General features: G+C 47.5%; 1 protein-coding gene across 1 annotated transcript in view; it reads left to right on the top strand.

The window, feature by feature from the left end:
• Positions 1–10,240, top strand: part of RPH3AL (rabphilin 3A like (without C2 domains)) — a 37,398-nt gene extending 27,158 nt beyond the window's left edge. The window contains exons 7-9 of the mRNA XM_026689586.2: positions 4,646–4,759; positions 6,401–6,562; positions 8,869–10,240. Coding sequence (XP_026545371.1) covers positions 4,646–4,759; positions 6,401–6,562; positions 8,869–8,903 — 311 coding nt within the window. The 3' untranslated portion in view covers positions 8,904–10,240. The remainder of the gene's footprint in view (positions 1–4,645; positions 4,760–6,400; positions 6,563–8,868) is intronic.
• The last annotated feature ends 2,413 nt before the right edge of the window (positions 10,241–12,653 follow it).

Below are 12,653 nucleotides of genomic sequence, written 5' to 3' on the forward strand. Positions count from 1 at the left end.
CACTCCGCTTGTGACAGCTGCAGAGTCTCTGCAGGTTTCTGTTTTTGTTTTTTTTAAAAAGGGTTTTTTTTTAATGAAGTTTCCAAAAAAACAACAACCAAAAGTTAAAATAACAAAGCTTCTGCAGATTTCTAGGTGTTTTTTTTTTTTTTAAGGATTCTATGAAATTCCCCAAATTAAAAAAAAAAAAGTTAAAATGCAAAGTCTCTGCAGATTCCTAGGTTTCATTTTTTTAAAAAGGAATCTATGAAGTTTCCAAAATTTTTAAAAAAGTTAAAATACAAAATTAAAGGTGAAGGTAAAAGGTTCCCCTCGCCCATCCGTGCTAGTCGTTTCTGGCTCCAGGGGGCGCTGCTCATCTCTGTTACAAAGCCGAAGAGCCAGCGCTGTCCAAAGACATCTCCATGGTCATGTGGCCGGTATGACTAAATGCCAAAGGCGCAGGGAACGTACCTTCCCACCAAAGCAGTCCCTATTTTTCTACTTGCATTTTTTTACATGCTTTCGAACTGCTAGGTTGGCAGAAGTTGGGACAAAGAACGGGAGCTCACTCCGTTACGCGGCGCTGGGGATTCCAACTGCCCAACTGTCGACCTTTCTGATCGACAAGCTCAGCGCCTTAGTCCCTGAGCCACCGTGTCTCTGCAAAATACAAAATTAAGAGAGGATAAAAAGGGATAAACAGGGTGAAAGGCCAACGGTGCAGGCCATCCTCAACTTACGATGACAATTAATTACACCCCAAATTTCAGTTGCAAAGCAAGACCGTTGTTCAGTGAGTTTGGGCCCATTTTACGACCTTTTAGGCCATGGCTGTTAAGTGAATCACGGCAGTAGTTAAGTTAGTAACACGGTTGTTAAGTGAATCTGACTTCCCCATGGACTGTCATGCCCTTGGTAGAATCAGACTCTGAGGGAGAGGAGGAACAGCCAACAGGGAGCGGAGGTGTGGCTCCGGAGGTTGTGGAGGAGGCTGGGGAAGGGCTGAGGCCGGTTGGGCAGTCAGAGGAAGAACCAGGCCCATCCCCTCTGCATCCTAGGAGACGCAGGGAGGAAAGGAGAAGGCGAACAACTTGGCTTGCGAGAGAGGAAGCGGCCATGATCCCCCTCATTGGTTGCAGCTGGGGGGACGAGTATATAAGAGAGAGTTAAAATACAGGTTGTCAGAAGCAAGTGTGTTTTATTCTGGTCTGAAGTTATCTTGGTTGGCGTCCTTCCAACAGATTGTGCCTTGTTATCTCCTTGAAGTTGGTAATTACTTATCCTGGTCTGTTGTGGAAATTCCTTCGTTGTAGTTTGTTTTGATTGTTTATTTCACCTCTATCTGCTCATTAAGTTCGGACTGTATTGCTTTATTTCGAAGACTATTTTTGAGTACGTTTTATCTCCATCTGAGTGTTATTGAACAGTGGGGCCAAGTTGGAGGCATTAAAGGACATTTATTTACGTTTTGGATTTTGTTATGCTTGTGTTACACTCTGAGTCATCACATGGACTTTGCTTGTCAAAAGGGGATCACATGACCCCAGGATACAGCCATTGTCATAAATATGAGTCAGTTGCCAAGAGTCTGAATTTTGAACACTGGGGATGTTGCAACGGTGATAAGTGTGAAAAATGGTCATAAGTCCCATTTTTCAGTGCTATTGTAACTTTGAATGGTCACCGAACGAATGGTTGTAAGTGGAGGCTTATCTGTACATCATTTTACAAACATTTTCTTTTGAATTGTAATTCAGTGTAAAGTTCAGTCTGTTTGTCCACCTATTTCCCCAATTTTCAAGCAGAATATTCCTCCAATACAACAATTCATTCAGTGACCATTCAAAGTTACGCCATGACTGAAAAAAATGACTTATGAGCATTTTTCACACTTACGACCGTTGCAGCATTCCCATGGTCAAGCGATAAAATTCAGACGCTTGGCGGCTGACTTGTATTTATGACGGTTGTAGCGTCCCAGGGTCACGCAATCCCCTTTTGCGACCTCCTGACAAGCGAAGTCCATGGGGAAGCCAGATTGACCTTCACAACTTAAGTTGACTAACTTAACAACTGCAGTGATTCATTTAACAATGGTGGCCAGAAAGGTTGCCAAATTGAGGCAAAGCTCGCTTAACAACTGTCTCACTTAGCCACAGAAATGTTGGGCTCAATTGTAGTCGTAATCCGAGGACTACTGTACCTTTATCTCCAAAACATCTTGCCCGCTTGAAGCATAAAATCGGGAAAGATAAGTCATCTCCCTGATTCATTGTCAATAACAGTTTATGTAACTTGGCAATAACATGTGCCTGAGCCTTTTTCAAAATTGGTTCTTTTCATCTGTCAAAACAGAATTCTTTTTTTAAATCTACTTTTCAAACAATTGAGCGTATGTAAGCCATTGACAAGTAAAACCGACCTTCTTGAGATTTGTCCTTGTTTTTCCACACAGGATCTTTTCCAACGAACATTACTGTGTTCCCCGAAAATAAAACCCTGTCTTATATACCGTATTTGCCGGCGTATAAGACGACCCGGCGTATAAGACGACCCCCCCACCACCACCGGAAACGCCCTCCAGAAATCCCGGGGCTGCAGCGGCAGGGCAGAGTGCCAGGGGCCGTGGGAAGAGCGGGAAGGCTGCAGCCTCGGGCGGAGCGAGGCGAGCGGGATGAAGCGGAAGCGACGCAGGGGATCCAGGAAGCCAGAGGCGCTTCGCTGCGTCCAACAAGCCTCCGAAAGCCGGCAGTGGATATACCGGCGTATAAGACGACCCCCACTTGGAGGCATGTTTTCGGGGCAAAAAGTCGCCTTATACGCCGGCAAATACGGTATATATATTTTTTGCCACCGAAAAAAGGCACCAGGTCTTATTTTCGGGGGATGTCATCTAACTGATTAACCTTACTTGTGTGTGTCGCACCCGGCCTCCTTTTTGCTGTCAGAGGCCTTCAGGAACTTCTTCTTCTGCGGCCGGCAAGGCTTCACTGAAGGCCTCTGCAGCCGATAAGTGAGCTCTGGATCGATCCTGAGCTTTGTTCTCAGCTCCTCAGGCCTTCAGGAAGACCTTGCCAGCCTTGCCGGCTGCAGAAGAAATGGGCCCACAAGGCAGATGTCATGGTGTGCGAGGCCCGGCTACCACTGTCCAAAGGTAAGTAGTAGGTCAGCTCCACCACCACCCATCCACCCTAGCTTAATTTTTACCCGTGCACTCTGGAGTAGGTGGGATCTTAATTAGGGCTTATTTTGGGGGTAGGGCTTATATTGGGCACTGATGTAAGAATCAAGCTAGGGCTTACTTTCAGGGTAGGTCATATTTTCAAGGAAACAGGATAATAGCTCGGCATAAGTCTACCAAATGGGATTAATTTTCTCCTGAAGAGAACAGAACTTCTGTGGTTTTTATCTGTCTATTCCAAATGCTAAAAAAGCACCTTTAAAAAAGCACTACTTAAAATTGACATTAATCCTAACTTTATCATACCATAAGTAGCTGTGGCATCCAAATTTCAAGTCACGTGCGCCTATTTCTAATACAGACAGTCCTCGACTTACAACAATTCGTTTGGTAACCGTTCAAAGTTAGAACAGCCCTGAAAAATGTGACTTGTGGCCGTTTTTCACACTTAACGACCGTTGCAGCATCCCCGTGGTCACATGATCAAAGATTCTGGCACTTGGCAATATTTATGACAGTTGCAGCGTCCCGGGGTCACGTGATCCCCTTTCGCGACCTGTCAAGCAAAGTCATGGGGGAAGCCTGATTCACTTAACAACTGTGTGACTAACTTAACGACCGCAGTGATTTGCTTAACCATTTGGTAAGAAAGGTTGTAAAACGGGGCAAACTCACGTAGTAACTGTCTCACTCAGCAACGGAAATTGTGGTTCTAAATGGAGGTCTAGCTGTTCTATTAACTATTACCCTGTTTCCCCGAAAATTTGACCTACCCTGAAAGTAAGTCCTAGCTTGATTTTTTTTTAACATGTGCGCCCAATATAAGCTCTACCCCCAAAATAAGCCCTAATTAAGATCCCACCCACTCCAGAGTGGACGGGTAAAAATTAAGCCAGGAGGGATGGAGGGGTGGAGCTGCCCTACTACTTACCTTTGGACAGTTGTAGCCAGGCCTCGCACACCCCGACACCTGCCTTGCCGGCCCATTTCTTCTGCAGCCGGCAAGGCTGGTAAGGCTTTCCTGAAGGCCTCTGCAGCTGAGACCAAAGCTCTGGATCGATCCTGAGCTCTGTTATTGGCTGCAGAGGCCTTCAGGAAAGCCTTGCTGGCCGCAGAAGAAGAAGTTTCTGAAGGCCTCTGAAAGCGAAAAGGAGGCCGGGGGTGACGTGCGCAAGTGAGGTTAGTCAGTGGATGACGTACCCCGAAAGTAAGACCTGGTGCCTTTTCTGGTGGCAAAAATAAATAAATAAGACGAGGTCTTATTTTCGGGAAAACATGGTATTATTAACACCAGCAAAAGTCCACAGTTTATAACTCTTTTTTTTTTTAAAGGGTGTTGGGTAAATATATCCACAACGTGTATAGGTAGTCCTCATTTTACGAGCGCAATTGGGACCAAATGTTTTGTCATTAAGCGGTGCAATTGTTAAGGGAGACAAATGACAACCTTGACTTCCTGCCTTTTTCTTCGTTTTCCCGCAGTTGTCTCCAGTGACAGTGACAGTGATTCTGAGATCAGCTCCTCCAGTTTTGATGATCGGTCCTCGTCCGTGGGATCCAAGGGTTTCCAGATCAGGAAGCACCCAGCAGACTCCAGTGAGCAAACCTACTGTTAGAGAATGTGCAAATAGGTGTAATTGTGACCTCACACTTCTTGCGGTTACTGAATTAATCCATTGGGCGAGTTTACAGAAGATGGAAAATGATTATATGAAGTCCTTGATTTACGTCCACAATTGATCCCAAAATTTCTGGGGTCTTGGGGTTTTTTTGTATTGACAGCGGAGATGGATTTGGGTTCCTTCATTCCTTTATTCATCATGGACGGTAGTGCAGTGGTTAGAATCAAGTATTGCAGGCCAACTCTGCCCACTGCCAGGAGTTTGATCGACTCAGCTTTCCATCCTTACAAGGTCGGCAAAATGAGGACCCAGATTGTTGATGGCCATATGCTGATGCTGTAAACCGCTCAGAGAGTGCTGTAAAGCAGTCCAAAGCAGTATATAAGTCTAAAGGCTATTGCCATTGCTGTTCAAGTGGTCAATAAATGAGTGGTTGTAGGTCAAAGATTACTTGTACACAAAGAACCTAGTCAGCTAACCGTCAGCACCAAATTGATGCTAGATAAGAGTCAGTGGACTTGAAGAAGGGTTGAACTTAGACCATTTGTGGGAACGTAACAATTCCAGGCTGATTTCTTTCTTGACTCCACCCACCCACCCACCCAAGGCTCCACCTCTCTTTCTATTTGAAGTGAATGAAGTGATAGTTCCACTATTGTGCCTAAAGGAACCATAGTGGTTAGAATGTAACTGTCAACTAAAAAATACTACTTTGGTCTTTTTAGTTGCCAGCAGAAAGGGAATGGGGAAAGTAGTGCATTCCTTGAATGCTTCAGACAATGGCTAGGCAGCCGGAGCTGTTGGCGCGCAAGATTATTACTGGAGAGCATGATTGATGATTCTTGGCTATGGATGTGCCCCATTGGAGAATATACATCCAGGGGGTGGGGGGAAGACCAGGGTCAAGGGGGAAATGAATAGTGTGTTCTTAGAATTGGCTGGCTGTCAGGGCTCTGACAAATCCACCCCCATTCAAAATGATTCTCTAGCCACATCTTTCCGAGTAAAACAAATTGATTTATTAGGAGTGAACATGTTGGTGTTATCTGGGTGCAGTCGACTCTAAGATACATCATTTCACCCTTGACCCTGGTCTTTCCCCCACCCCGTGGATGTATAATCTCCAATGGGACACATCCATAGCCAAGAGTCATCCGTCATGCTCTCCAGTAACAATCTTGTGTGCCAACACCTTCGGCTGCCTAACAATTATCTGAAGCATTTAAGGAATGCACTACTTCTCCCACTCCCTTTCTGCTGGCAACTAAAAAGACCAAAGAAGTATTTTTTTAGTTGACAGCAGCATTGCAGGCTAACTCTGCCCATTGCCATCAGCTCGATCCTGACCGGCTCAAGGTCGACTCGGCCTCCCATCCTTCTGAGGGTGGTAAAACGAGGGCCCAGATTGTCAGGGGCAAGATGCTGATTCTGTAAACCGCTTAGAGAGGGCTGTGAAGCACTGCGAAGCGGTAGGTAAGTCTAAGCGCTATTGCTATTCCATTTAATACTCACCGGGATTTTGCCCTACTGGCTTCCTGTCCGGCAATAAGGCCCATTTTCATACTCGAGATCACGTTCAATTTTTTAAAATTATGATTATTTCTGCTTCCTCCAGTTTCCAGCGGCGAGGCTGCCCGGTTGCCAAGCGGGAGCACCGGTCGGACTTCGGGAAGCACCAAATCAGGAAGCCAAAGCAGTCTGGGCAGTGAGCGATACAGTGCCCCGGAAGGCTACCAGAGTGACCGTGAAGACAGCGATACCGTCCGAAGCGCTCCTGGTGAGTGGGGGCAGAGTTTGCAAAGGAAATTACCATTTTTTCCCCTGGGTAGGGATGGAATTAAAACACGGACTAGATTTGGCTGGGAGGAAAATTGTGTCTCACAGGTAGTCCTCGATTGACAACCACAGTTGAGTCCAACATTTCTGTTGCTGTGACCCCCTTCCTGTGTCAATCACTGCAGATGTTAAATGAATCATTTGGTCATGAAGCGAGTTTGGCTTCCCCTGCTGACTTTGTGTGTGCCGGAAGCTGGCAAGGAAGGTCACACATGGTGATCGCATGACCCCGGTATGCTGCAACCGTCATAAATACACGCCAGTTGCCAAACACCCAAATTTTGATCACATAACCCTGGGGGATGTTACAGTGGCCAGAAGTGTGACAAACGGTCATAACTCATTTTTTTTTACTGCCTTTGTAACTTCGAACTGTCGCTGAAATGAGTGGTTGTAAATTGAGGGATAGCATATTTCCCCCGAAAATAAGACCCAACCCCAAAAGTAAGCCCTGGGATGGGTCTTCAGGATGCTCCTAATACAAACCCTACCCCCAAAATAAGCCCCAGTTAAGATTGTCAGCCAGACAGATGAATTTAGTACCGTATTTCTCTAAAAATAAGACCTAACCGGAAAATAAGCCCTAATGCATTTTTTTGGAGCAAAAATTAATATAAGACCTGGTCTTATTTTGGGGGAAGCACGGTAGCTGCCTTGAAGACCAGCTGGAATAAAATCCTGCGACGGTTTGTCCTTTCTTGGAAGTGATCTAGCTATCTTAGCTGGGGTGGGCACTTCGACTTGTGAAATTTTACACACAAAGCATCCTTTTTTTTTTTTTTGCCAAGTGTCGTGGCAGCGATCAGGTGCCCAGGCCGTTCATTCTTGTAGATCCAGAGACAAGGAGGCTTCCAATACAATTCAAGGGGTTTTAAGCTTTATTATGAGCTCAAGCAAACAGAGATAAAAAGCATGATATAAAAAGTTTCCAGGCAAGATGATGACGATGGCAGAGATATCCCCCAGGAGGACCATTTTTCTCCGCACTCAGTGCTAGTAATCCTCACAAGGAACACAACCTAAAGGTTTTTGTTGAAGCTTGGCACCTGGACTTCATGGCCCTATTATAGTCGGGAGTTTTCCAAGTCTTTTGTGCCTAAGGAGGGACTAGAACTCACCGTCTCCTGGTGATTGGCCCAAAGTCTCCCAGCCGGCTTCATGCCTAAGGCTAAACTAGAACTCACCGTCTCCTGGTGATTGGCCCAAAGTCACACAGCTTTCATGCATAAGGCGGGACTAGAATTCACCGTTCTCCTGGTGATTGGCCCAAAGTCACACAGTTTTCATGCCTAAGGCAGGACTAGAATTCACCGTTCTCCTGGTGATTGGCCCAAAGTCACACAGTTTTCATGCCTAAGGCAGGACTAGAACTCACCGTTCTCCTGGTGATTGGCCCAAAGTCACACAGTTTTCATGCCTAAGGCAGGACTAGAACTCACTGTCTCCTGGTGATCAGCCCAAAGTCACCCAGTAGCTTTCATGCATTAGGAGAGACTAGAACTCACTGTCTCCTAATGAGTGGCCCAAAGTTACCCAGCCAGTTTCCATGCCTAAGGCAGGACTAGAACTCCCTGTCTCCTGGTGATTGGCCCAAAGTCACCCAGTAGCTTTCATGCATTAGGAGAGACTAGAACTCACTGTCTCTAATGAGTGGCCCAAAGTTACCCAGCCAGCTTCCATGCCTAAGGCAGGACTAGAACTCACTGTCTCCTGGTGATTGGCCCAAAGTCACCCAGCCAGCTTCCATGCCTAAGGCAGGACTAGAACTCACTGTCTCCTGGTGATTGGCCCAAAGTCACCCAGCCAGCTTCCATGCCTAAGGCAGGACTAGAACTCCCTGTCTCCTGGTGATCAGCCCAAAGTCACCCAGTAGCTTTCATGCATTAGGAGAGACTAGAACTCACTGTCTCCTAATGAGTGGCCCAAAGTCACCCAGCCAGCTTCCATGCCTAAAGCCGCACTAGAACTCACAGTCTCCCGTTTTCTAGTCTGGTGCCTTCACCACTCAACCAAACGTGTTCTGGAGGCTCATTAGAAGCCATCAGGGCTTGGAGCAAGAGTTCTGTATTCAACTGCCAGCTTAGAAAACAGGTCACAAAATTTTGGACCCACGAAAAGTTTGCAAGTGATCTGCGGGGCAGCTAAAACCTCTCCCCCCACCCGCCACTTCCAATAGCCAAAACACAGTTGTTGTTCTTCCCAAAATCTGTGCGCTGATTGGTTTCCTGTTTTCCTCTTCTTAAAAAGCGAGAAGACGCGTCTTAAAATGTCGCTGGCGATGACGGATCTCCAAACCCTGTTGCCGCCTTGCTCACCTTCTGCGTCGAACTCAAGACGGGCGTTCAACCGAGGACTCGGAGGAAGAATTGCAGGCCATTGCCCTCATGGCGACAACAACCCTAGTGCTCGGTTGCTCCTCTGCCTTTCGCGGTTGCCAGCTGATCGGTGATTTTTGACCCCCAGGAACAGCCGAAAAAAAAGGGGTCTTAAAAATTCTTGCAATTGGATTTTTCCAACCGGGGTGTGGAAAGAAATGTGGATTTAGCCCGCAGAGGGGAGATTTCCTCTTATGTTCCCCCAAAATATTTATTTTTCTTTGAAAATGGCGTGGAAGAGAGATTTGGAATATTGTCTCACCTCTGCACACTCACAAAATTGCCACCCTGATTTTTGTCCCGGGTAACAAGGTGGATTTTTTGGTGTGTGGGTTCCTCTGCAGGGCAGGGCAGGGAGGGTTGAAGATGGACGGACCCACAATCACACCTGTGACTGGGAGGATGAAGAAAAGGCAGATGTTCCTCACTAGGAAATTGGTGGGATCTAGAACATCTGGCAGGAAGAGAGAGAAGGGGGGAGGTCCGTTAGGGGCCTGGAATGGGGAAAATCTGGATTTCGGAAATAATTCAGCCGCTGGATTATGTACGATTTCTGCTAATTAGGCTCTGTTGGTCAAAAATGGTGGAAGTAGAACTTTTCCTTTAAAATAAGGGTGGACTTCAACTCCCAGAATTCCCCAGCCAGTCATACTGGGGTTGTGATTTGGGGAATTGTGGGAATTATGGCTGGGAGAACGATGGGAAGCCATACTGGAGTTAGCCATAAGGAGTGGTGCGGTGGCACTAGGAGGTGGAGCTCCCCAACTCACAATCCGGAGGCTGTGAGTTCAATCCTGGGTGGAGGCAGATATATTTCTCTCTCTCTCGGCACATTTGAGTATATATATCTGCTGGACAAAACTCTGCATTGGTGACAGGAAGGGCATCCGGCCAGTAAATACTCTGCTAGCTGTATTCGGTTGCCCAAACTCCACCCCGCAAGGGATTGTGGGGTCGTTAAATGAGGATGAGGATGATAATGATACTGGAAGTAGCCATACATTCAACTCCCACATTTCCTCATACTGGCTGGGGAATTCTGGGCGTTGAAATCGACCCCTTTTATAATGGCTCAGGTTGAGAAACTCTGTTTTAATTATGATGGATTCCTGAGAATTACCCTTTCATTGTTTTAAATCCTTGTTGTTGCACTGGAGGTTTCTTCAAACTCCTCCCTGCATATCTTATGTTGTAATCTTGTCGGTTTTCCATAAAGTATTTTTTTTTATTATATGGAGGCTTGCTCTCAGGATGGTTCTTATTCGAATAGCTGAGATTGGCTATAATTGAACCGGGTGGGATGCTGTTTCCAGGCAAGTCTCACTAGCCAGGTCTAAGCACCCCGAGGGCAGGATCCAGCCCACAGGCGTTGAGTTTGACACCCCTACTGTATAGAACCGTGATGGCGAACCTATGGCATGCCATCGCCCCAGATCAGCTCCACTGCATACGCGCACGCGTGTCTCCCGCTGGCCAGCTGGTCTTCAGGTCTGTGCCATGCATGCGCAGGGGCGGGGTGTGAACGGGGGTCATGCACACATGCATGGGGTGGGTGGGGGGCACACATACAGGGAGTCATGTGCGTGTCAACTAAAACATTTTGTATACACGTTGTATAGTTGACAACAGAAAGAGGAGGGGGCAGTTTCAAAGAGCAGGCGGCAGTGTGGAATCGAAAGTACATTCCATTCATATTTTCTTCAAAGACTGATTAGATGACTTGAAGCATCTGCCGCGCAAAAATCTAATTGGAGAGCGTGATTGATGACTCTTGGCTATGGATGTTTTTTCGTTGGATGATACACCCAGAGGGGTGGGGGGGAAAGCAGGATCAAGGGTGACAGTGAATTACGTATCTCAGAGTTGGCTACGCCCAGATTAGTGCTGGGACGTAGAATGGTAGCTTCAAATAAATCCTCTTTAGTTTTGGGAGTGTGGCTCGAGGCTCATGATTTAATTGGAGTAACTGCCGGAACCCTGACAATGCATGCGTGGAGGGCAGGGTGCATGCATGGGGGGGGAGAAGAAGAAAGACAAGAGAAAGAGGAGGAGAGAAGGGGAGAAGGAAGTGAATGAGAAGGGGGAGAAGAAAGGGAGAAGGAGGAAAGGAGGAGAAGGGCAGAAGGAGAGGAGGAAGGAAGAAAGGAAGGATGGCTGGATGGAAAGAGAAGGGTGGAAGGAAAATTAGGAGGAGGAGGGAAAAGGGTGGAAAGAGAAGGATGGAAGGAGAAAGAGGAGTAGGAGGATGGGTGGAGCAGAAGGAGAAGAAAGACAAGAAGAGGAGAAGAACAAGGTGAAGGAGAAGGGGAAAAGGAGGAATGGATGGATGGAAAAAGAAGGCTGGAAGGAGCAAGAGGAGGAGGAGAATGAGAAGGAGGATGGTAGGAGGAGAAGAAAGATAGGAGGAGGAGGAGGGGAGAAGGTGAAGAAGGGGGAAAAGAAAGGGAGAAGGATGAAAGGAGAAAAAGGAGAAAGACAGAAGGGGAGGAGGATGGGGAGGAGGAGGAGGAGGGGTCGCATGCACATGCATAGGGGTAGGGCACATGCACAGGGCATGCACACACATTGCATTTTGGGGATGCGCGCATGCACACTTTGGGCCCTTGGTGCCGAAAAGGTTAGCCATCACTGGTACAGAAAGTGGTGAGGACAGTGGGAGGAAGATGTGCTTTTCTCATGCGACGCAGAAAACACAGGCACTGCTGTGGCGGCTTCAACCATGTTTTACTATTGAGCAACCAAGCTAGCCTAAATCTGACCTAGAACTAAGGAGAAACTTCCTAACAGTGAGACCTATTAACCAGTGGAACGGCTTGCCTCTGGAAGTTGTAGGTGCTTCACCCCTGGAAGTTTTTTAAGAAGAGATTGGACAACCACCTGTCCGAAATAGAATAGGATCTCCCAGTGGTGGGATTCAACCGGTGTATCAAGTGGTTTGAAGAGCATGCACGTAGCATTTAAAAACCACTTATTTTCAGCTCTAAAACTTTACTTTTTACTGCAGCCCCCGGAGAGTAAAACAACTGAGGCATGGCCAGCCACCATGCCGCGCGAATCAGCTGGGCTGCAAAACAGAGAAGGATAGGACAGGACTAGGACTAGGGTGGCAAACCTTTTCGGCACCGAGTGCCGAAATGGGAGCGCATGCGCCGCAAACCAGAAAAGCAGCTCCCTGGCGGGCCACACCGGGAGTGCCAGAAACTGGAAGATCAGCTTCCCGGCGCACGCATGTGTGCCAGCCACCTGGTCTTCCGGTTTTTAACACACATGCGCATGGGAAGACTAGTTTGACAGTGCATGCATGCGTGCCAGGGATCTGCACTTCCGGTTTCCAGCACTCCCGTGTGTGCAAAGACCAGCTGGCCCCATTGTGTGTGCAAAGACCAGCTGCATGCGCACACAAATGCCAGCTGGCCAGTGCATGCACACACAACGGGGATCTGTCCTTCCATTTTCCGGTGCTCCCGCATGCGCGAAGACCAGCTGGTGGGAACCCGGAAGAGCAACGGGTGACGGCTGGCATGCCCGGAGAGATGGCTCTGTGTGCCACTTCCCGGACTAGGGCCAGGGCGAGTGGGCGGGGCCAACTAATCGCCAGAACTACCAGTTCGCTCAAACCGGTCTGAACCAGATGAATACCCACCCTTGGGATCTCCT

Source organism: Notechis scutatus, chromosome 1 (assembly GCF_049901735.1).
Source record: "Notechis scutatus isolate UNSWTSFEM ecotype Mainland chromosome 1, rNotScu1.2, whole genome shotgun sequence".
NCBI classification, from domain to species: domain Eukaryota; kingdom Metazoa; phylum Chordata; class Lepidosauria; order Squamata; family Elapidae; genus Notechis; species Notechis scutatus.